Source organism: Coregonus clupeaformis, unplaced genomic scaffold (assembly GCF_020615455.1).
Source record: "Coregonus clupeaformis isolate EN_2021a unplaced genomic scaffold, ASM2061545v1 scaf0391, whole genome shotgun sequence".
NCBI classification, from domain to species: Eukaryota; Metazoa; Chordata; class Actinopteri; order Salmoniformes; family Salmonidae; genus Coregonus; species Coregonus clupeaformis.
This window is the reverse complement of record NW_025533846.1, coordinates 129556-154750: the sequence shown is the minus strand read 5'-3', so window position 1 is coordinate 154750 and position 25195 is coordinate 129556. Positions and strand designations below refer to the sequence as shown.

At 42.9% G+C, this 25195-nt stretch overlaps 1 protein-coding gene across 1 annotated transcript in view; it reads right to left on the bottom strand.

Annotated features, from left to right (window-relative positions):
• prrc1 (proline-rich coiled-coil 1) overlaps positions 1-24818 on the bottom strand; it is a 35824-nt gene extending 11006 nt beyond the window's left edge. The window contains exons 1-7 of the mRNA XM_041897495.2: positions 24691-24818; positions 23580-23692; positions 22090-22515; positions 12137-12285; positions 8593-8695; positions 5078-5241; positions 1520-1623 (exon numbers count right to left, since the gene is read on the bottom strand). Coding sequence (XP_041753429.2) covers positions 1520-1623; positions 5078-5241; positions 8593-8695; positions 12137-12285; positions 22090-22515; positions 23580-23676 — 1043 coding nt within the window. The 5' untranslated portion in view covers positions 23677-23692; positions 24691-24818. The remainder of the gene's footprint in view (positions 1-1519; positions 1624-5077; positions 5242-8592; positions 8696-12136; positions 12286-22089; positions 22516-23579; positions 23693-24690) is intronic.
• Between the last annotated feature and the right edge of the window lie 377 nt (positions 24819-25195).

The window sequence follows — 25195 nt, the reverse complement described above, 5'->3', positions numbered from 1 at the left end:
GTTTTTCAACAGGACAATGACCCAACACACCTCCAGGCTGTGTGAAGGCTATTTGACCAAGAAGGAGAGTGATTGAGTGCTGCATCAGATGACCTGGTCTCCACAATCACCCGACCTCAATCCAATTGAGATGGTTTGGGATGAGTTGGACCGCAGAGTGAAGGAAAAGCAGCCAACAAGTGCTCAGCATATGTGGGAACTCCTTCAAGACTGTTGGAAAATCATTCCAGGTGAAGCTAGTTGAGAGAATGCCAAGAGTGTGCAAAGCTGTCAAGGCAAAGGGTGGCTACTTTGAAGAATTAAAAATACACTGCTCAAAAAAATAAAGGGAACACTTAAACAACACAATGTAACTCCAAGTCAATCACACTTCTGTGAAATCAAACTGTCCACTTCGGAAGCAACACTGATTGACAATACATGTCACATGCTATTGTGCAAATGGAATAGACAACAGGTGGAAATTATAGGCAATTAGCAAGACACCCCCAATAAAGGACTGGTTTTGCAGACCACTTCTCAGTACAGGTAACAAACAGAGATTTGGAGCACTCCCTTTAAGAGTATGGTCCTAATCTCATCTCGTTACCTGTATAAAAAGACACCTGGGAGCCAGAAATCTTTCTGATTGATAGGGGGTCAAATACTTATTTCCTTCATTAAAATGCAAATCAATTTATAACATTTTTGACATGCGTTTTTCTGGATTTTTTTTATTGTTATTCTGTCTCTCACTGTTCAAATAAACCTACCATTACAATTATAGACTGATAATTTCTTTGTCAGTGGGCAAACGTACAAAATCAGCAGGGGATCAAATACTTTTTTCCCCTCACTGTATATAGATATTTTTTTTAATACATTTTTTGGTAAATTTATAATCTTAAACACAATCTTTGATATTTTAATTAAACAAATGAAACGCTTTTGGAAGAGTTCAGAATCAGCATTTCAGAAAAAAATAAACGATTAAAGCTTAATAAAGTAAAGATAGAATAAATTGGAGGTGCATCCAGAAAGAATATTAACACTCACGCATTTGAAACATTTATCATTTCCATCTCACTACTCACAGAGTGCTATAATCCTTTGCGTAAACATTCATTTCAGACCATTCCAAAATGATAATCCATTTTAAAAGTGATAATGGGAACGGTTATGAAACAGCATTCACCATCTATGATGAGGTTTTTGGACCCAATGGTACATTTGAGAGGGGAGATGGGCAGGCTGTTTGAGAGAGTTACACATTTGTGCAACAAGGGAGATCAAAAAAGGGAAAAATCTAACTTGGTCATTTGAACACATCCTTACATTGGAGTCAGCTGGGAATGTGTGTGGAATGCTGTGAGTGTGTGCAGTGAAATGAGGGAGTGCGAGAGGGTGTGCGTGCATGGATGATCGTGAATGTTTGTGTGAATGAGGGTGTATGAAAGTGAGTGTATGAAATGAATGTGTGTGAAATGTGCGTCTTTAGGGGATTTGAGATTTAAGGGGTATTTTCTCCCACTGTGCTTACTTGTCAGGGAACAGCTCGGCGATGAAGTTCTCCACAGAGACCACGGGCTGCTTCTCGTGGATGACGCCCGCCCGCCGCAGGCTGTCGATGCGCTCCTGGGCCCCCTGTGGAGACAGACACATCAGTTTGAGGAATCAGGCAGAACTCATTTATCGATAATAAGAGGTTTATTAGAGCAACTGCAAGGAAGATCACTCCCTCAGGAAGAACCTGGAGAGTAACTTTCAAGACTCACTGGAAAGGAATTCTCAGGATATAACCAGAGAGGATCTCAAAGATTGTAAAAACCCCTCCAAGGGGGAGGCAAGCCTACTATAGAGATATAGAGGGGTAATTACTAGAGGGGTAATTGGCTCCACTTCCTTAGAAAAATAATACAAGTGAGAACAGGTTCTAACCAGTTCTCACAGCCTGTATGTCTAAAGGTGATGTTTAAAGCCTAACCAGAGGAAACTAGATTTCCACCTGGCTTTTAGTGCCCTATAGATAATGAGCCAGTAATAAACTACTCCTCTGTGTGGTATGTAAAGAGGTTACTGGACAGATGTGGAAAATTACCAGTGAATAGCACTACACAACTCAAGCATTTACACAGCATTAGGCTGTAACAAAACAATTTTGCGTCAACAAGTGGAAGACATCCATCGCTGAATATGAGCAAGGCAGACAACACACGTCGCCTGCCACCATCCAGCCTGTTGCCTAACATCTCTCCTGTGGTGAGACATCGAGAATCAAGAGGAAACACACGCACACAATCTCTTGAACACACGCATACACACAAAACACTTCTCTGGATGACTTAACACTGATCAGAGCGTATACCGCATGTAGAAGAATTTTCAAAACAAAGCTTGTTGCTGCAGTAGAACAGCATTTGTCAGTCTGGGTCTGTGGTGTTTTACATGGCAGCTGTAGGTAAATCAGAGTCCCTCTGTGTCTGTCTTAATTCTTAAGGAGTTTCCTTCACTGAGAGGATGCTGCATTGCTGCCTAAATAGAATTGGACAAAAACACCATCTGCTTCCATAGAGAACAGGTGTGTGAAGCTAGCCTTTAAGACCAATGACTGTTTTAACAAACAGGTACACACACACACACACTAGGGTTGGGAATTGCCAGGGACCTCACAATACGACATCATTACGATATGATATGTATTGGGATACTCACGATTCTACAGTGCATTCGGAAAGTATTCAGACCCCTTAACTTTTTCCACATTTTGTTACGTTACAGCCTTATTCTAAAATTGATTAAATTGTTTTTTCCCCTCAATCTACACACAACACCCCATAATGACAAAGCGAAAACAGGTTTAGAAATGTTTACTAATTTATCCAACATAAAACTGAAATATTACATTTACATAAGTGTTCAGACCCTTTACTCAGTACTTTGTTGAAGCACCTTTGGCAGAGATTACAGCCTTGAGTCTTCTTGGGTATGATGCTACAAGCTTGGGACACCTGTATTTGGAGAGTTTCTCCCATTCTTCTCTGCAGATGCCAGGTTGGATGGGGAGCATCGCTGCCCAGCTATTTTCAGGTCTCTCCAGAGATGTTCGATCGGGTTCAAGACCGGGTTCTGGCTGGGCCACTCATGGACATTCACAGACTTGTCCCGAAGCCAATCCTGCATTGTCTTGGCTGTGTGCTTAGGGTTGTTGTCATCCCGTTGGAAGGTGAACCTTCGCCCCAGTCTGAGGCCCTGAGCGCTCTGGAGCAGGTTTTCATCAAGGATCTCTCTGTACTTTGCTCCATTCATCTTTCCCTCAACCCTGACTAGTCTCCCAGTGCCTGCCGCTGAAAAACATCGCCACCACCATGCTTCACTGTAGGGATGGTGCCAGGTTTCCTCCAGACATGACGCTTGGCATTCAGGCCAAAGAGTTCAATTTTTGTTTCATCAGACCAGAGAATCTTGTTTCTCATGGTCAGTCTTTTAGGTGCCTTTTGGCAAACTCCAAGCGGGCTGTCATGTGCCTTTTACTGAGGAGTGGCTTCCGTCTGGCCACTACCATAAAGGCCTGATTGGTGGAGTGCTGCAGAGATGGTTGTCCTTCTGGAAGGTTCTCCCATCTCCATAGAGGAACTCTGGAGCTCTGTCAGAGTGACCATCGGGTTCTTGGTCACCTCCCTGACCAAGGCCCTTCTTCCCCGATTGCTCAGTTTGGCCAGGCGGCCAGTTTTAGGAAGAGTCTTGGTGGTTCCAAACTTATTCCATTCAAGAATGATGGAGGCCACTGTGTTCTTGGGGACCTTCAATGCTGCAGAAAAGTTTTGGTACCCTTCCCCAGATCTGTGCCTCGACACAATCCTGTCTCGGAGCTCTACGGACAATTCCTTTGACCTCATGGCTTGGTTTTTGCTCTGACATGAACTGTGGGAGCTTATATAGACAGGTGTGTGCCTTTCCAACTCATGTCCAATCAATAGAATTTACCAAAAGGTGGACTCCAATCAAGTTGTAGGAACATCAAGGACGATCAATGGAAACAGGATGCACCTGAGCTCAATTTCGAGTCTCATAGCAAAGGGTCTGAATACTTACGTAAATAAAGTATGAGAGCATCCTTTCGGGCTGTATCACCACCTGGTACGGCAACTGCACCGCCCGCAACCGCAGGGCTCTCCAGAGGGTGGTGCGGTCTGCCGAACGCATTACCGGGGGCAAACTACCCGCCCTCCAAGACATCTACAGCACCCGATGTCACAGGAAGGCCAAAAAGATAATCAAGGACATCAACCACCCGAGCCACTGCCTGTTCACCCCACTATCATCCAGAAGGCGAGGTCAGTACAGATGCATCAAAGCTAGGACCGTGAGAATGAAAAACAGCTTCTATCTCAAGGCCATCAGACTGTTAAACAGCCATCACAAGCACATTAGAGGCTGCTGCTGCCTATTGAAATCACTGGCCACTTTAAGAAATTGAATACTAGTCACTTTAATAACGTTTACATATCTTGCACTACTCATCTCATATGTATATACTGTATTCTATCATATTCTACTGTATCTTAGTCCATGCCGCTCTGTCATTGCTTGTCCATATATGTATATATTCTTAAATTCCATTCCTTAATAGTTTTGTGTGTATTGGGTATATGTTGTGAAATTGTTAGATATTACTTGTTAGATATTACTGCACTGTCGGAGCTAGAAGCACAAGCATTTTGCTACACCCGCTATAACATCTGCTAAACACGTGTATGTGACAAATACAATTTGATTTATCTGTTAATTTTTTTATAAATGAGCAAAAATGTCTAAAAACCTGTTTTCGCTTTGTCATTATGGGGTATTTTGTGTAAATCGATAAATAAATAATGTGATCAATTTTAGAATAAGGCTGTAACGTAACAAAATGTGGAAAAATGTAAGGGCTCTGAATTACTTTCCGAATGCACTGTACATTATGTATAAAGAACTGCAATACATACCCAGATCACACTTTAAACAAACGAACTATAAAAGGCATTATACGTCTTCATTAGCACTAATACATAAATACACACCAGTGTCTGAGATATTGGGAACGTGATAGACAGCTGACCTTGACTCCGGCTGCGTAGCCAACGGGCTGCGGGGCGATGTTGGACTGGCCGGCCTCCCCGGTCACCATGGCCATGCCAAACACCTCCTGGAAGGCATCTCTCACCGCCCCCACCTTCACCTCTTTGTCTGACGTCACCACGATGTCCAAGTCCCCGCCCGACTCTAAAACAGACAGACACAGTCAATACAGGAATAATCTCATTCCCAGACACTTCCTCCCAAATGCGTCAAACTTGGTCTTTGTTAGCCAATACAGAAAGACCGGGATAAACTCCCAACGCATAGGCATTGGTTTAATCAACTTAATCTACCAACCAATCATCTCCCACAACACCTTCCCCCTAACCCGTACCACAAGGTCCTGCCCGGGTCCTGCCTCCATTAAACACACTCACTTCTCTACATCAATCCTCTTTTATTCATTCTAATTAATTATTTATTCTATTAGGCCTATAGCCCTGACTCCCATAGAGATACATATATACACTCAGTGACCAGTTTATTAGATACACCACCCAGTTCACGAAAATGGTTCGCTCCTACAGACAGTGAGTCGTGGCCGTGGCTTTCTATATAAAGACAGGCATCGAGACATTCAGTTACTGTTAGATTGAATATTAGAATGGGCAAAACAAGTTCCCTACGTGACTGAGTGTGGTATGATCGTCAGTGCTAGGCACGCCAGTTCCGGTATCTCAGAAACGGCCAGCCTCCTGGGCATTTCACGCACGACAGTGTCTAGGGTTTACCAAGAATGGTGCGACAAACAAAAAACATCCAGTCAGCGGCTCGTTGATGAGAAAGGTTAAAAGAGAATGGCAAGAATTGTGCAAGCTAACAAGCGGGCCACAAACAGGCAAATAATAGCGCAGTACAACAGTGGTGGGCAGAACGCCATCTAGGAACGCACAACTCGTCTGTCCTTCTCACAGATGGGCTATTGCAGCAGACAAGCACACCAGATTCCACTCCTATCAGCTAAAAACAAGAAGAGGCTTCAGTGGGCATGTGATCATCAACACTGGACAATTGAGGAGTGGAAAAACGTTGCCTGGTCTGAAAAATCCCAGTTCCTGTTGCGTCATGCTGACAGCAGAGTCAGGAATTGGCATAAGCAGCATGAGTCCTTGGCCCCATCCTGCCTGTTATCAACGGTACAGGCTAGGCTGGTGCCGGTGGTGTAATGGTGTGGGGAATGTTTTCCTGGCACGTTAGGTCCCTTGATACCAATTGAGCAACGTTTGAACGCCACACCTTGTAAAATCCATGCCCCGAAGAATGCAGGCTGTTCTGGAGGCTAGATAGGTGTACCTATAAAACTGGGTGAGTGTATATTTAATTCTGTGCCCACTCCCATCTAAAACCACTGATAGTCCAGAGATGTTGCCATCAGATTGACAGTCATTCCACTGAGAACTCTATTCCTTTGCATTCAACTGCTGAAAATGCAATTCACTGATGCCAATGTGTGTAGCCTATATCCTTAACTTATGCCCTTTTGTGTCCCAAGGTTGACTTGACCGGATCATCGTACTGCTGCCTATTCGCCAGGACACCTCAATAGAAAAAGAGAGATTGTACATTCTTAAAAAGGCAGTGCTCATCCAATTCTGATCCTGGAGACTCAGTGTAGGCGTATGAACAGGCCCGTCGGTCGGAGGCTTGACCACTTTGACCGGGCCAAAACCGACGTAAACAGAACAGCCACAGACAGAAAACTACAAGGGGTTGCTCAACCGTCTGTCCTCAAAACAGTTTGTTATGGAGTTGGGGCTCTTGTACGACGCACTTGAAGTCGCCCTACTGTCCGAGTGCTTAGCTTACAGAAACATACCACCTCTATTGCGTATGCAGACAAACTGATCCACCACATGAACCTTATTACACCAACGAGATCTAGGATCCAAATTCCCTGCGGCTGCCTTGATGTTCATAAAACTGTACAGACCACCTCTTGCGCAGTGGAACCCAGAACGATGTGACCACTTGGTTACGGTGCTGTCCTTACAGCACCACGATTAGAAGGGCGCTCAAAATCGCTTAAAATAACCCTCATCAAAATCTGTTGCCAACGCCTAATAGTCCTTCTCATCACTTACTATTACAAGTAGAAGATCATCACTTCTCACAATGGTGCTCGTTTAGTAAAGTTAGATCAAAGCTGAATCAATGTCTAGCAAGATCACATAGGCGTTTGACTAATTAGCATTTTACATAAGACCTGAATATAACAGCATATAGGCCTATAATATGTTAAACCAAAAACATCACCTCAGTAATTTCTTATCTGAAGCTGAATAGTAACATTTGTTTCCAAAACGCAACAGCGTGCTATGCTTTGATTTAAACAGAAAAGGGTTAGAAGAAAGGCTAATAGTTTGCATGCAGTTTGGACATTTCACCGGAAAAACGTGAAGAATTATAATTCTCGATTGACCGTGATAAATGGCCTATTTTGAAATTAGGTAGCATATGCCTAACTTGGTGTTTGAGGGTCTTAAAAATATAACATTTTCTTGAGACAAGGTGTGTGGCATAGGCAGACGTTGCAATTGGAGGATGATTTTATCTATAATAATATTCAATAGGCTATTTGTGTGTACAACCTGACTGAAAAACAATGACATTTAATTATTTGTTTTGCTCATCTAAAAATATATATAAAAAATATATAGCACTACACCACTGGTGACAACCTACTCATCAAGCCTTTGATGGGGTGAATCAGGTGTGTTAATGCTGGGCAGGAAGAAAAGCCTGCACACCCAGTGGGTTTTTAATTTAATGTAGTACAAGGTCAAAGGAACACATTTAGTTTAAAATAGTCAAACAATACTGATTAAACAATAGTCGCTTACCCATTATTGATTCACTGTATCCATGAAGGAGAATGCATGCTAGCCCAAGACGAGTTTGAAAATCGAGAGTCTCAACAAGCGATATTATCCTGTATGTCCCGCAAGGAATGTTCAGACTTAAGTCAGTGGCAAGTTCTTATTTAGAGGAGGTAATCGCATGTTGAGCTTTTCTGGCACCAGCACACATTGGTTATTTCCCAAATGGCACCCTATTCCCTATATAGTGCACTACTTTTGACCAGGGCCCATAGAAATAGGGTGTGATTTGGGACGCACCCATTGGCTTGCACAGATATAGGGCGATAATGGCTAAGCGGCTATTGGCTTCGTCCCAATTCTCCACCCTTCTCCCCAAAGTGTGCACTTGCACACTTCCTGTAATGGATTTCAAAGCGAGGGATTGATGTAAGCATTGGCTAGCTAGAGTGAGTTTAACTGGGTTGGGCTCAATTAAAATGTAAGTCTCAATTTAGGAAGTGATAAAAAAAGAAAACAATTGCTTCTCCTTTTCCGTTTGTCGAGAAGTCAACAAAAATAAAAAGCCTTTTTTTTCCAATTATAACATTTGAATTTCAGTTCCTGAATTGATTAACCCCAACCCTAGCTTCACCATTGTTAAATACATGATAAATAGGAAGTGATGGTGTTGACTTACTGATGTATGGAGCCATGCCTGGGTCCAGAGTGGTGATCATGGATTCCACTGAGTGCTTGGTCTTATCCAGGACCGTCTTTACCATGTGGTTACCTGCCACGCCCTGAGGATGACACAGACATACAGCCACACACACACACACACTTAAAACATGTTCTAAGGCTGGTTGCCATTTGATCTCCTTAACTGATTTGTTGAAATAAGACGTTATGTTAATTAGTGTGACAATGAATGCGCGAATGATCCAAGCTAATTAGTGTCATAGCTCATTACTTCTACAGGTGGTACAATGTTTGAAATAAATTATGTTAGGCTGAGCGACTGTTTCAAAGTTCCTTTTTCACTTGGTTTTATACAAAAAAAGTATTGGTCAAGAGATCTGTATCTCAGTTGTTTCAAAATAAATCTAATGTAACTGTATAAGAACACACCATCACTAACTCTCTCATGAGTCCGTACACCAGGGGTGGTTTCAGGACAAAACAAAGTCGAGGGAACCCTGAACACGTCCAATTGCTGAACCAACAGCTTGTGAGCGTTTGTGCCTGCCTGACTACCTGCCAGTGCGCAATGTGCATGTACTCCCAAACAAGACTGGATGGCAGGGTTTCCGTTAGCCGGTAATAGCCGGATTTTGGCCTATAAAAAAATAGAAAAGCAGATAAAATTGGCACTGGCCAATTATCTTGCAGAAGAAAAAAAAATCCCATTGCGAAATAATGCTTTTTAGCCTATTGATTACTCATGGATGGAAATACCAGTCGATGTAAATACATTTGACTGGTCATGCTTATCGGTCTATAGGTTCATTTGCATAATTTTATGGAATTAAAATTGCCGCGTGTACAGTACAGTGCATTCAAAAAGTATTCAGACCTTCACTTTTTCCACAATTTGTTAAGTTACAGCCTTTTTCGAAAAGGGATTAAATAAAACATTTCTCATCAATCTACACACAATACCCCATAATGACAAAGTGAAAACAGGTTTAGATTTTTTTGCACATTTATTCAAAATAAAAAATGGTGGAAAAAGGGGTCTGAAAACTTTCTGAATGCACTGTATGAGGCATGTCTAACCTTGTTTCAAAGTATCCTGTTAAGATCTTTCTAAATGTCTAACAGATATTTTCATCTCTGTCACATGAAACCGCTGGCATGTGCAGTGCCCTTTTGACAAGTGTTTTCCCTCTAATTACATTATAGAATGAACATTAACGCCTAGTCTACTGCCTTGTGCACATTGCTGCGCTTATAATGTGAGGAAATAGTTTATCAACATTTTAAACTAAACATTCTGATCTGTTGCATCAGACTCAATGCTTAAAAAAAAAAAAAAATGGAGCCGAGGCCACTGGTTGGATGGATTTGGGATCTATCGTCCCACAACTGTCCCAGAGTCTGTTTGGAATAGGCTATTTCTTTCTCGATAAGCTGACCAATAGAATAGGTCAACTTTTCTACTATGGGGGATAGTAGATTGACATAGGCCAGTGATTTTGCGGTTCGTTACTCGTCTTGTCAGCTGAGGAAAAGTGAATGTGGACAGTTATTCTAATGTCTTCAAAGTGCACATCAGAATTCGTTAAGAAGGACCGCACATCGTAGTATCCTCGACTTGCATGTTTTGTTAATATGAATGACCATAATCTAAATGTGATTTCTGTCATTCTGAGCACCGTGGGTGGACGCCCTAATCAGGTTTCACACCCTGGGTCTGTCAGATTCTCAAATGTCTGGTAAATTAAAATGTTGCCGGTCAAATGTACAGCGCCACATTTTCCTAACAGAAACCCTGCTGGATGGATACCGTTAGGCCTTATTCCCAGTATAAACTGGATGGATACCGTTAGGGAGACTGTCGTGAGGAGCAGCACAGCTAACTGTCTGAGGCATACCACAGTCCTCCCTGCCAGCCAGACGAATAGGAGGAAGAAGAGCTGAAACCCAATTCCCTTTATAATGCACTTCTTTAGAAATAAAGTACCCTTTGGGCCTCAGCCCTAGACATTAGCACCAGACGTATTAGCCCAGTCATCTGGACGCAACACTGATAGCATTAGCACCCAATTTATGGATGTAGTCCAGGAAAGTGTTTCCCCAATACAGGCTGTTGTGTATGACGTATTGAGCGACTGGCGATTGGGTTCTGGCAGTACATTGACTGAAGAGGGTGTATGACACGTTTGAGCCATAATGGCTGCGTTTACACAGGCAGCCCACTTCTGATCTTTTGCCCAATTATTGTCAAAATAGCAGATCTGATTAGGGAAAAGACCAACTGGTGAAAAAAAGATCAGAATTGGGCTGCCTGTGTAAAAGCAGCCTAAATTACATTTGGACCGTGAGTGTTTTATAAAGTAGACGAAGAGATTTAGTTAAAATGTCAAGGGGCCGGTTTCTCCGGACACAGATTATACCTAGTACGTGATTGAAAACACTTCCAATTCGAGAAAGCATTATTTTTTTGTGTGTAGGCTTCATCAGTGTCTGGGAAACGGGCTGGAAAAGTTAACGTGTTTGTTCTCTTTTGTGACTGAAGAAAGAGACAAGGAACTGTTTAATAAGCAGGAAAGGTGTTAACGAAGTGCAAAGACATGATACTGATCTGAAGGCCTGATACATCAGGTTGAAACATGCTGCGCTATTCTGCAGGAAGAAGAGCTAAGAGCTCATCTGTATCAAGCCAAATCATATCTTATGTCACATGCGCCAAATACAACAGCTGTAGACTTTACCGTGAAAAAAGCTGTAAAAACAAAACAATATATTTGTGTGCTCCGGAGAGGGGGTGTGGTGGATGGGTTAATAAAAAATAAATAAAATGTTCAGCTTTTGGCCCCATACTCGGCGCTCCAGTACCGCTTGCCGTGCGGTAGTAGAGTACAGTCTATGACCTGGGTGGCTTTCTTGACAGTTTTTAGGGCCTTCCTCTGACACCGCCTGTCTTTGCAATATTGACTTATGCTGCGTTTTGACGAAGGACACAATAAAAAGCAAGAAAGACTAACGGCAAAAGCAAGCCAGCATGACAGTATTTGTTGCTATGGTGATTTCAGTAAACAAACAGTGCAAATCAACATCAGGAAGAACACAACGGCAGACGGCAAAAGTTGAAATATTTGAACTCTGGCGGCAAGTCCCGTCTACTGTGGCTTCTGATGGCATTCACCTCCAGCCTCAACGGCAATTAACGTCGTGCTCTCATTGAAAACAATGACATCCGGTTTGCCGCCTGCCGTCTACCTCGTAAACGCAGCATTGGTCTCGTTGAGTTTAGTGAGCGTTTTCTGCTTTTAAAAAGGCAGCCCTGCTGTGTTGCCTGGGTCGTGTTCATTGGGCATGAAACCAAAGAAAACTGTCAAACAGGGAGGGACTACCTGGACTTATGAAATAGAAACGTCTATTTCCGTCGTACAACATTATAAAACTTTCTCCTAATGAACACGACGCTGATGTTTACTACTGTGTGTGTTCACATTACTTTGAGTGTCAGGTGCGTAAAAACATCCACTGCCCTACCGAAATTACTGAAAAAGACGTACCTTGAAGAAACCCCAAATGCCGCCCCCCGCGTTGGCGTCAATGGCAACTCGGGGGTCCTCGTTTTCGACCTCGGGGAAGGTGATGGGGGAGCCGGCGTCTAGACCCCCTGACATCATGGGCTGCTGCACCATTGGGTTGGATACTACCCCTGGAAGAGAGACATCATTAATTCCGTTACCACTCATCATAATACACTGTATACCACGGTTGTGTTCATTAGGCATCAAAAGGAAAATGTTTATTCGACAGAAAACGAAAATGTGCGTTTCTTATTGACACATTCAGATAGTCCCTCCCTGTTGCAGTCCGTTTTCTTATGCTTGGTGCCTTATGAACACAAACTGGTGGTATTCAAATCAGGGCCTGATAGATAGATAGATAGATATATATATATATATATATATATATATATATATATATATATATACACACATATACACACACACACAGTGGGGGAAAAAAGTATTTAGTCAGCCACCAATTGTGCAAGTTCTCCCACTTAAAAAGATGAGAGGCCTGTAATTTTCATCATAGGTACATGTCAACTATGACAGACAAATTGAGATTTTTCTCTCTCCAGAAAATCACATTGTAGGATTTTTAATGAATTTATTTGCAAATTATGGTGGAAAATAAGTATTTGGTCACCTACAAACAAGCAAGATTTCTGGCTCTCACAGATCTGTAACTTCTTCTTTAAGAGGCTCCTCTGTCCTCCACTCGTTACCTGTATTAATGGCACCTGTTTGAACTTGTTATCAGTATAAAAGACACCTGTCCACAACCTCAAACAGTCACACTCCAAACTCCACTATGGCCAAGACCAAAGAGCTGTCAAAGGACACCAGAAACAAAATTGTAGACCTGCACCAGGCTGGGAAGACTGAATCTGCAATAGGTAAGCAGCTTGGTTTGAAGAAATCAACTGTGGGAGCAATTATTAGGAAATGGAAGACATACAAGACCACTGATAATCTCCCTCGATCTGGGGCTCCACGCAAGATCTCACCCCGTGGGGTCAAAATGATCACAAGAACGGTGAGCAAAAATCCCAGAACCACACGGGGGGACCTAGTGAATGACCTGCAGAGAGCTGGGACCAAAGTAACAAAGCCTACCATCAGTAACACACTACGCCGCCAGGGACTCAAATCCTGCAGTGCCAGACGTGTCCCCCTGCTTAAGCCAGTACATGTCCAGGCCCGTCTGAAGTTTGCTAGAGTGCATTTGGATGATCCAGAAGAGGATTGGGAGAATGTCATACGGTCAGATGAAAGCAAAATATAACTTTTTGGTAAAAACTCAACTCGTCGTGTTTGGAGGACAAAGAATGCTGAGTTGCATCCAAAGAACACCATACCTACTGTGAAGCATGGGGGTGGAAACATCATGCTTTGGGGCTGTTTTTCTGCAAAGGGACCAGGACGACTGATCCGTGTAAAGGAAAGAATGAATGGGGCCATGTATCGTGAGATTGAGTGAAAACCTCCTTCCATCAGCAAGGGCATTGAAGATGAAACATGGCTGGGTCTTTCAGCATGACAATGATCCCAAACACACCGCCCGGGCAACGAAGGAGTGGCTTCGTAAGAAGCCTTTCAAGGTCCTGAAGTGGCCTAGCCAGTCTCCAGATCTCAACCCCATAGAAAATCTTTGGAGGGAGTTGAAAGTCTGTGTTGCCCAGCGACAGCCCCAAAACAGCACTGCTCTAGAGGAGATCTGCATGGAGGAATGGGCCAAAATACCAGCAACAGTGTGTGAAAACCTTGTGAAGACTTACAGAAAACGTTTGCCCTGTGTCATTGCCAACAAAGGGTATATAACAAAGTATTGAGAAACTTTTGTTATTGACCAAATACTTATTTTCCACCATAATTTGCAAATAAATTCATAAAAAATCCTACAATGTGATTTTCTGGAATTTTTTTCCTCATTTTGTCTGTCATAGTTGACGTGTACCTATGATGAAAATTACAGGCCTCTCATCTTTTTAAGTGGGAGAACTTGCACAATTGGTGGCTGACTAAATACTTTCTTTCTCCACTGTATGTATGTATGTATGTACAGTGGGGAAAAAAAGTATTTAGTCAGCCACCAATTGTGCAAGTTCTCCCACTTAAAAAGATGAGAGAGGCCTGTAATTTTCATCATAGGTACATGTCAACTATGACAGACAAAATGAGGAAAAAAAATCCGGAAAATCACATTGTAGGATTTTTTATGAATTTATTTGCAAATTATGGTGGAAAATAAGTATTTGGTCAATAACAAAAGTTTCTCAATACTTTGTTATATACCCCTTGTTGGCAATGACACAGGTCAAACGTTTTCTGTAAGTCTTCACAAGGTTTTCACACACTGTTGCTGGTATTTTGGCCCATTCCTCCATGCAGATCTCCTCTAGAGCAGTGATGTTTTGGGGCTGTCGCTGGGCAACACGGACTTTCAACTCCCTCCAAAGATTTTCTATGGGGTCGAGATCTGGAGACTGGCTAGGCCACTCCAGGACCTTGAAATGCTTCTACGAAGCCACTCCTTCGTTGCCGGGAGGTGTGTTTGGGATCATTGTCATGCTAAAAGACCCAGCCACGTTTCATCTTCAATGCCCTTGCTGATGGAAGGAGGTTTTCACTCAAAATCTCACGATACATGGCCCCATTCATTCTTTCCTTTACACGGATCAGTCGTCCTGGTCCCTTTGCAGAAAAACAGCCCCAAAGCATGAAGTTTCCACCCCCATGCTTCACAGTAGGTATGGTGTTCTTTGGATGCAACTCAGCATTCTTTGTCCTCCAAACACGACGAGTTGAGTTTTTACCAAAAAGTTATATTTTGGTTTCATCTGACCATATGACATTCTCCCAATCCTCTTCTGGATCATCCAAATGCACTCTAGCAAACTTCAGACGGGCCTGGACATGTACTGGCTTAAGCAGGGGGACACGTCTGGCAATGCAGGATTTGAGTCCCTGGCGGAGTAGTGTGTTACTGATGGTAGATTTGTTACTTTGGTCCCAGCTCTCTGCAGGTCATTCACTAGGTCCCCCCGTGTGGTTCTGGGATTTTTGCTCACCGTTCTTGTGATCATTTTGACCCCACGGGGTGAGATCTGCGTGAGCCCCAGATCGAGGGAGATTATCAGTGGTCTTGTATGTCTTCCATTTCCTAATAATTGCTCCCACAGTTGATTTCTTCAAACCAAGCTGCTTACCTATTGCAGATTCAGTCTTCCCAGCCTGGTGCAGGTCTACAATTTTGTTTCTGGTGTCCTTTGACAGCTCTTTGGTCTTGAACATAGTGGAGTTTGGAGTGTGACTGTTTGAGGTTGTGGACAGGTGTCTTTATACTGATAACAAGTTCAAACAGGTGCCATTAATACAGGTACGAGTGGAGGACAGAGGAGCCTCTTAAAGAAGAAGTTACAGGTCTGTGAGAGCCAGAAATCTTGCTTGTTTGTAGGTGACCAAATACTTATTTTCCACCATCATTTGCAAATAAATTCATTAAAAATCCTACAATGTGATTTTCTGGATTTTTTTTTCTCAATTTTTCTGTCATAGTTGACGTGTACCTATGATGAAAATGACAGGCCTCTCTCATCTTTTTAAGTGGGAGAACTTGCACAATTGGTGGCTGACTAAATACTTTTTTCCCCCACTGTATGTATGTATGTATGTATGTATGTATGTATGTATGTATGTATGTATATATATATATATATATATATAGTGGGGAGAACAAGTATTTGATACATTGCCGATTTTGCAGGTTTTCCTACTTACAAAGCATGTAGAGGTCTGTAATTTTTATCATAGGTACACTTCAACTGTGAGAGACGGAATCTAAAACAAAAATCTAGAAAATCACATTGTATGATTTTTAAGTAATTAATTTGCATTTTATTGCATGACATAAGTATTTGATCACCTACCAACCAGTAAGAATTCCGGCTCTCACAGACCTGTACGTTTTTCTTTAAGAAGCCCTCCTGTTCTCCACTCATTACCTGTATTAACTGCACCGGTTTTAACTCGTTACCTGTATTAACTGCACCTGTTTGAACTCGTTACCTGTATAAAAGACACCTGTCCACACACTCAATCAAACAGACTCCAACCTCTCCACAATGGCCAAGACCAGAGAGCTGTGTAAGGACATCAGGGACAAAATTGTAGACCTGCACAAGGCTGGGATGGGCTACAGGACAATAGGCAAGCAGCTTGGTGAGAAGGCAACAACTGTTGGCGCGATTATTAGAAAATGGAAGAAGTTCAAGATGACGGTCAATCACCCTCGGTCTGGGGCTCCATGCAAGATCTCACCTCGTGGGGCATCAATGATCATGAGGAAGGTGAGGGATCAGCCCAGAACTACACGGCAGGACCTGGTCAATGACCTGAAGAGAGCTGGGACCACAGTCTCAAAGAAAAGCATTAGTAACACACTACGCCGTCATGGATTAAAATCCTGCAGCGCACGCAAGGTCCCCCTGCTCAAGCCAGCGCATGTCCAGGCCCGTCTGAAGTTTGCCAATGACCATCTGGATGATCCAGAGGAGGAATGGGAGAAGGTCATGTGGTCTGATGAGACAAAAATTGAGCTTTTTGGTCTAAACTCCACTCGCCGTGTTTGGAGGAAGAAGAAGGATGAGTACAACCACAAGAACACCATCCCAACCGTGAAGCATGGAGGTGGAAACATCATTCTTTGGGGATGCTTTTCTGCAAAGGGGACAGGACGACTGCACCGTATTGAGGGGAGGATGGATGGGGCCATGTATCGCGAGATCTTGGCCAACAACCTCCTTCCCTCAGTAAGAGCATTGAAGATTGGTCGTGGCTGGGTCTTCCAGCATGACAACGACCCGAAACACACAGTCAGGGCAACTAAGGAGTGGCTCCGTAAGAAGCATCTCAAGGTCCTGGAGTGGCCTAGCCAGTCTCCAGACCTGAACCCAATAGAAAATCTTTGGAGGGAGCTGAAAGTCCGTATTGCCCAGCGACAGCCCCGAAACCTGAAGGATCTGGAGAAGGTCTGTATGGAGGAGTGGGCCAAAATTCCTGCTGCAGTGTGTGCAAACCTGGTCAAGACCTACAGGAAACGTATGATCTCTGTAATTGCAAACAAAGGTTTCTGTACCAAATATTAAGTTCTGCTTTTCTGATGTATCAAATACTTATGTCATGCAATAAAATTCAAATTAATTACTTAAAAATCATACAATGTGATTTTCTGGATTTTTGTTTTAGATTCCGTCTCTCACAATTTAAGTGTACATATGATAAAAAATTACAGACCTCTACATGCTTTGTAAGTAGTAAAACCTGCAAAATCGGCAGTGTATCAAATACTTGTTCTCCCCACTGTATATACACACACACACACACACAACCGTTCAAAAGTTTGGGGTCACTTAGAAATGTCCTTGTTTTCAAAAGAAAAGCAATTTTGTCCATTAAAATAACACATTGATCAGAAATACAGTGTAGACATTGTTAATGTTGTAAATTGTAGCTGGAAATGGCTGATTTGTTATGGAATATCTACATAGGCGTAGAGGCCCATTATCAGCAACCATCAGTCCTGTGTTCCAATGGCACGTTGTGTTTGCTAATCCAAGTTTATCGTTTTAAAAGGCTAATTGATCATTAGAAAACCCTTTTGCAATTATGTTAGCACAGCTGAAAACTGTTGTGCTGATTAAAAGAAGCAATAAAACTGGCCTTCTTGAGACTAGTTGAGTATCTGGAGCATCAGCAATTGTGGGTTCGATTACAGGCTCAAAATGGCCAGAAACAAATAACTTTCTTCTGAAACTCGTTTGTCTATTCTTGTTCTGAGAAATGAAGGCTATTCCATGCGAGAAATTGCCAAGAAACTGAAGATCTCTACAACGCTGTGTACTACTCCCTTCACAGAACAGCGCAAACTGGCTCTAACCAGAATAGAAAGAGTAGGTGGCCCCGGTGCACAACTGAGCAAGAGGACAAATACATTAGTGTCTAGTTTGAGAAACAGGCACCTCACAGGTCCTCAACTGGCAGCTTCATGAAATAGTACCCGCAAAACACCAGTCTCAACGTCAACAGTGAAGAGGCGACTCTGGGATGTTGACCTTCTAGGCAGAGTTGCAAAGAAAAAGCCATATCTCAGACTGGCCAATAAAAAGAAAAGATTAAGATGGGCAGTCTGAGATATGGCTTTTCTTTCAAAAACAAGGACATTTCTAAGTTTTTTGAACGGTAGTGTGTTAGTGTGCGTGTACACACACACACACACACACACACACACACACACACAGTGAGGGAAAAAAGTATTTGATCCCCTGCTGATTTTGTATGTTTGCCCACTGACAAAATTATAGACTGATCATTTCTTTAAATGGTAGGTTTATTTGAACAGTGAGAGACAGAATAACAACAAAAAAATCCAGAGAAACGCATTTCAAAAATGTTATAAATTGATTTGCATTTTAAATGAGGGAAATAAGTATTTGACCCCCTCTCAATCAGAAAGATTTCTGGCTCCCAGGTGTCTTTATACAGGTAACGAGCTGAGATTAGGAGCACACTCTTAAAGGGAGTGCTCCTAATCTCAGCTTGTCACCTGTATAAAAGACACCTGTCCACAGAAGCAATCAATCAATCAGATTCCAAACTCTCCACCATGGCCAAGACCAAAGAGCTCTCCAAGGATGTCAAGGACAAGATTGTAGATCCATGCCAGATCTCACCTTGTGGAGTTGCAATGATCATGAGAACGGTGAGGAATCAGCCCAGAACTACACGGGAGGATCTTGTCAATGATCTCAAGGCAGCTGGGACCATAGTCACCAAGAAAACAATTGGTAACACACTACGCCGTGAAGGACTGAAATCCTGCAGCGCCCGCAAGGTCCCCCTGCTCAAGAAAGCACATATACATGCCCGTCTGAAGTTTGCCAATGAACATCTGAATGATTCAGAGGAGAACTGGGTGAAAGTGTTGTGGTCAGATGAGACCAAAATGGAGCTCTTTGGCATCAACTCAACTCGCCGTGTTTGGAGGAGGAGGAATGCTGCCTATGACCCCAAGAACACCATCCCCACCGTCAAACATGGAGGTGGAAAGATTATGCTTTGGGGGTGTTTTACTGCTAAGGGGACAGGACAACTTCACCGCATCAAAGGGACGATGGACGGGGCCATGTACCGTCAAATCTTGGGTGAGAACCTCCTTCCCTCAGCCAGGGCATTGAAAATGGGTCGTGGATGGGTATTCCAGCATGACAATGACCCCAAAACACATGGCCAAGGCAACAAAGGAGTGGCTCAAGAAGTAGCACAGTAAGGTCCTGGAGTGGCCTAGCCAGTCTCCAGACCTTAATCCCATAGGAAATCTGTGGAGGGAGCTGAAGGTTCGAGTTCCCAAACGTCAGCCTCGAAACCTTAATGACTTGGAGAAGATCTGCAAAGAGGAGTGGGACAAAATCCCTCCTGAGATGTGTGCAAACCTGGTGGCCAACTACAAGAAACGTCTGACCTCTGTGATTGCCAACAAGGGTTTTGCCACCAAGTACTAAGTCATGTTTTGCAGAGGGGTCAAATACTTATTTCCCTCATTAAAATGCAAATCAATTTATAACATTTTTGACATGCGTATTTCTGGATTTTTGTTGTTGTTATTCTGTCTCTCACTGTTCAAATAAACCTACCATTAAAATTATAGACTGATCATTTCTTTGTCAGTGGGCAAACGTACAAAATCAGCAGGGGATCAAATACTTTTTTCCCCTCAGTGTATATACATACACACATATAAATACACACACATATACATAGATTTTTTGCAGGGGAAAAAAACATATGGGGGATTGGAAGTGATGCATACAATTACATTGATGGAAGTTACAATCTATCTGCAATATTAAAGCTGATCTACCCCCTAGAAAAAAAGTAAAAAATATTTTTTTAAACATACGTTTTTTGTGTGTTTTTTTTTTTTTTTAAAGAGCTTGGACACCAAGGTCTTCCCAAATAAGGACATGAATGAGTCAGAGAAAATAAGACCTGGATTTAAATACCCCCGCTGTATGCAATAGGCATACAGAATGACCACCGAAAACAGGTGGACTTGCACAGTAACAAAATAATGTATCAAGAGAATAGACGCTAAGTAAACATATTTATCCATACAATGCAAAGTAAACAGCAGAAAGTGATACATAAACCACACCCACCTCAAAAGAAACACACCTTGGCTGAAACAAACATTCAAACCATTGTGTCAACGTTGTGTGTGTGCATTCGCCCGTTTCAGTGTATGTTCGTGAGGTAGTATGTTACTCTGTCAAAGTGCTTAGATTGATATTTAGTCACAAGTCATTGTAGTATACAGTGAAATACTTCAGATCCGAGCTCCAACAGTGCAGGTGAATGAAACAAAAAAAACTAATAACAATCATATATAAAATTAAAATAAAACAAAATGCAACAATTTCAATGATTTTACTGAGTTACAGTCCATATAAGGAAATCAGTCAACTGAAATAAATTCATTAGGCCTAATCTATGAATTTCACGACTGGGAATACAGATATGCATCTGAAAACCAGTCAGTATCTGGTATGCCCACCATTTGCCTCATGCAGCGCGACACATCACCTTCGCATAGAGTTGATCAGGCTGTTGATTGTGGCCTGTGGAATGTTGTCCCACTCCTCTTCAATGGCTGTGCCATAACCCCACTGCCACCATGGGGCACTCTGTTCACAACGTTGACATCAGCAAACTGCTCGCCAACACGACGTGGTTGTGAGGCCAGTTGGACGTACTGACAAATTCTCTAAAACGACGTTGGAGGCGGCTTATGGTAGAGAAATTAACATTAAATTATCTGGCAACAGCTCTGGTAGACATTCCTAAAGTCAGCATGCCAATTGCATGCTCCCTCAAAACTTGATACATCTGTGGCATTGTGTTGCGTGACAAAACTGCATATTTTAGAGTGGCCTTTTATTGATGCAAATGTTGTTTAATCAACTTCTTGATATGCAGTCAGGTGGATGGATTATCTTGGCAAGGGAGAAATGCTCACTAACAGGGATGTAAACAAATTTGTGCACAAAATTTGAGAGAAATATGCTTTTTGTGCATATGGAAAATGTCTGGGATCTTATTTCAGCTCATGAAACCAACACTTTACATTTTGCGTTTATATTTTTGTTCAGTGTATATTCACATATTTACAACTGTGACAATGATAAATATAAAATGTCCATTGGGGTGTGGGCAGGGTAATTGTCCGTTAGGGGGTGGGAATAAAATAAAATGTCCATGGGGGAGCGGGGGGACTAGTGGAGTAGTTTGCTTGTGTGTGTGTCTCTCTTCTCATCTGTGTGTCTGTGTGACAAGACCTAGAGAGGGCCAACCCGGAGCCTGGCAGTCCACTGAGCCACTCAAATTGGTGGGCTTAGTTCCCTCTCTGCTTGAGCACAGATAATAGCTTTCCCTTTAGCCCGCTGACCCCTTCCCCATCACTCTCACACACACACACAGAGTAAAAGCTACAGACTGATGACCATGTTTGAATGTGCATTCTAAGAGAACCGAGTCAGAGAATATCTTAAGGTTATCACTCAGACATCTCCCTGAAATTGTTCAACTTTCCCCATCACCACACATTGCAATGACAGTTCAGTTTAGCACTAAAGGCACTGGAAAAGAACACGTTGGACACACATTGACTTCCATTCAATTTCCACTGGACAGTGGGGACCTCTTGTGTTGTGAATGATATACCCAGACTGAAGTCAACCCCTAGCCTCTATCTCAGGCACTTTTCATCAAGATAGGATGAGCTAACAGACCAGAAGCTATTGATAATACCTAGGCCTTTGCAATCAGTTCAGATCGGCTAGATAGCCTACACCACGTGGCTACTTTAGCTCCGGCCAGTCGCGGCATCTCCTTACCTGGCATCGGGGCGGCGCTGGAGAAACTGGGCATGAGCGGCGTCTGCGGTGTGCGTCCGGCGTGCCCCCGCGTGATGTCATAGCCCGCGCTCATGGTAAAGCCCGTGGTGGGCGGGCCCATCGGTGGCGCCGACATCACCGGACCGGTCGGAGGCGGGGCCACAGAGCCCATCGGGGGCGGGGAGGGATAGGTGGAGGGGGAGGAGAAGGCCATGGGGCTGGTGGTGTACGGGGCTCCCCCCATGGGCGGAGGGGGGAAGTGGGGGGAGGACAGGGCGGGCATGGGGCTGCCGAAGGGAGGGGGCATGGAGGAGTGGATAGGGGGGATGGAGGTGGAAACAGCGAGAGGGACGGGGGTGGAGAAGCCCTCGGGGGCGAAGGTGGATATGCCGGTGGTTCTGGGGAGGGACAGGGGACTGGACATGCCTGGGGGAACAAGAGAATATCATTGAGTAACAAATAATATGGTGTGTATGAGACTGCTTAAAGGGATAATTCACCCAAATTACAATGTATTTGAAAGTAGGAGCGAAGACCCTACTAAATCAAATCTTAGCTACATCTTCGAGTGTAAAACAATTCGCTATCACTAGCTTTTGTTTCTTTAAACCCAACATAATGACTCGATAATACCCTAAGCACTACTGCATTGGCTGAAATGAATGGCCGTTGTATAGCCTAGCCTACGTCGACATTCTGAGGATCTTCGGGATGTCATTTCCATTGTAAGAAATACAATGGACAGGCTGTGTTTCCATTGCACTATAACTTCAGAGAGAAAATAATTTGCCCAAGGCTCCAATTATTTCTGTGAGAAGTATTGCTGTGTCACTGCAAAGTTATACAGTGAGCAGGTGATTATCAGAATTGACTTGCACAGTTCTGCCTAACAGCCGACATTGTCTCTTTGTCCCACACAACCTCAAGGACAGACAGTCTATCTCATGCTGATGTTCCTCTGCTGCTTTGCATCCCATTCCAACAACTGACAAATTATGACCTCAAGCCGTTGATCTGTCTCTTGCATGATGTTGTAACTACTGAGATACACACTGCTAGAAACTGAGGCTGTGTTTCATTGCAGAATGACACTCCCTCCCCTCTGCTCTCATTGTATGCCCTCCTTACTTTCAGAGATCTGAAAGGATTGTATAGGTGAAAGCAACATGGCGAAGTCTAGGTGGAGCTTTTGATAATAGGCTACTCTGTAAAGGAGAATGAATGAGGGCAAAAAGGAGTGGACAACTTTATGGAATGAAATGCAAACCAGAAGATTTAACAGTTTTAAGAGAACTTTGAATGCTAAATATGTTAGGCTGCATTTTGTGCCTTGGCTTAGGATATAGACCTAGCAGATTTGTAGTAGCAATTTCATGTTTTTGGTAGTCTACCGAACCCAAGCTGGACGTATAGCCTACATTTTGCGCCGTTGGTGGAGCTACCAACATAGGTTGGAAGCAGCGCATCCACTGTATCAGTGAGTGACTTACCCATAGTCAGGGGAGGGGAGTTGACTGCGGCTGCCATGCTAGGGGGAGGCAGCGGGGAGCCGGGTGGGGTGGTCTCTATTCCACTTTCTTCCATCATCTTCCCGGCCTTCGGTCTGCAAAATCAAAAAAAGACACATTATTAGACAACATTGTTGGAGTTCTTAGTATGAGGCATGTTTAATGGTCTCTACACAAGACTAGGCAAAGTTGGAATGGGCAGAGGTCAGAAAACTTGGGGGCAAAAGCTCCTAACTGATTGGATAATTGATATCCCACTGGCTCATCGCCCTCTCTCTCCTCTCCACTTTAACTCCTCAGGTCTCTGGCTAGGTTGGTATTCTTTATTCCAATGAAACTTAGGAAGACTATGTAAGCCTGGTAATAAGAAAACTACTGGAGAGCTAGGGATAAATGTGACCGTTTGACACTTTGACACTTTGTACACACAGAACGTGGCACTTTCATAATAAGCTTTCAGCTTTGACATGATATAGTTAGGGTAACACTGTCATTGTATTATTACTTTCATTATTTTGTATAGGAGTATTTTTTCAAATTGTATAAAGATAAATAGTGACTGTGTCTGGGCTGTGTCAATACAACTCTTGGCAAAATGCCGGTCAGCTTTGTTGTTAGCAAACTGTCAGCTGTTGCCACGTCTTCATCATGCCGAGGTGCACGCGTGTGCATCAATGGACCGTGTACATGCATGTGTTTTGCATGAAATTGTTAAGTGGAGTGTAGACTGTGCTGTGCCATCAATAATAATAGTTCGCCTGTGATGTATAAAAAAAGAACATATGTAACTTCAAGCTAACTAAAGGCAACAGCTAGCTAGCTCATTTAGTTATCACCTTATCAACGGCGACATAACGTTATGGCTAACTAAATGCACAATTATTTTAGAACTTTTAGGTTTTTTGCGAGCCTGCGGTTTTAGAGCTACTGTTAACAAACTAGAGCTAGACTTGCAAGTTAGCTAGCTAGCTAACGTTAGGTATGCTGGTTCATGCTAGCTAGCTTGACTGATTTACCGCAAGACAAAGGCATTAATGTAATGACTGACTTATTTGCACTTGACAGAAGCACGCTGAAGTACATGCATTCCTACCTGAAATCTTGATATTCCAGAGAAACGAGTTGGGTGGAAATCAATCAATTTCCAATGTATTGAGCCAAAAGAGAAGTAGCAAATGCACTAACTGTGGAAAGATGGCCGCGTTCTAATGACGTCAGACATTGCCACGTCTTCCCTAAGGCGGATGAGCACTCGGCTCGTGTTACTAATACAATTTGTATTTTTTGTTTTTAACCCATTACTGTTTTTATACTTGGGATATCGCTTTTCAAAAGTAAAAGTTCAAAAATCGCTGCAGGAAGTAAAGTGACAGAACTGCAACCGCAGAATTTATTCATATGTAGTTTTCCCATTTATTTTGGTAAATTATTTGCAAGCCTGAATATTTAAAACGCACGCGCTAGCCAAGGGCCACGTTCAGTTGCCAAACGTTCTCGAACGTCGCAGATAGAATAAGGATGAATAGAGCGGATGTGATTTCTTATTCTACATGTCAAAGAGGCATGTTTGTTCTACATAGCCTATTTCTATCTGAACG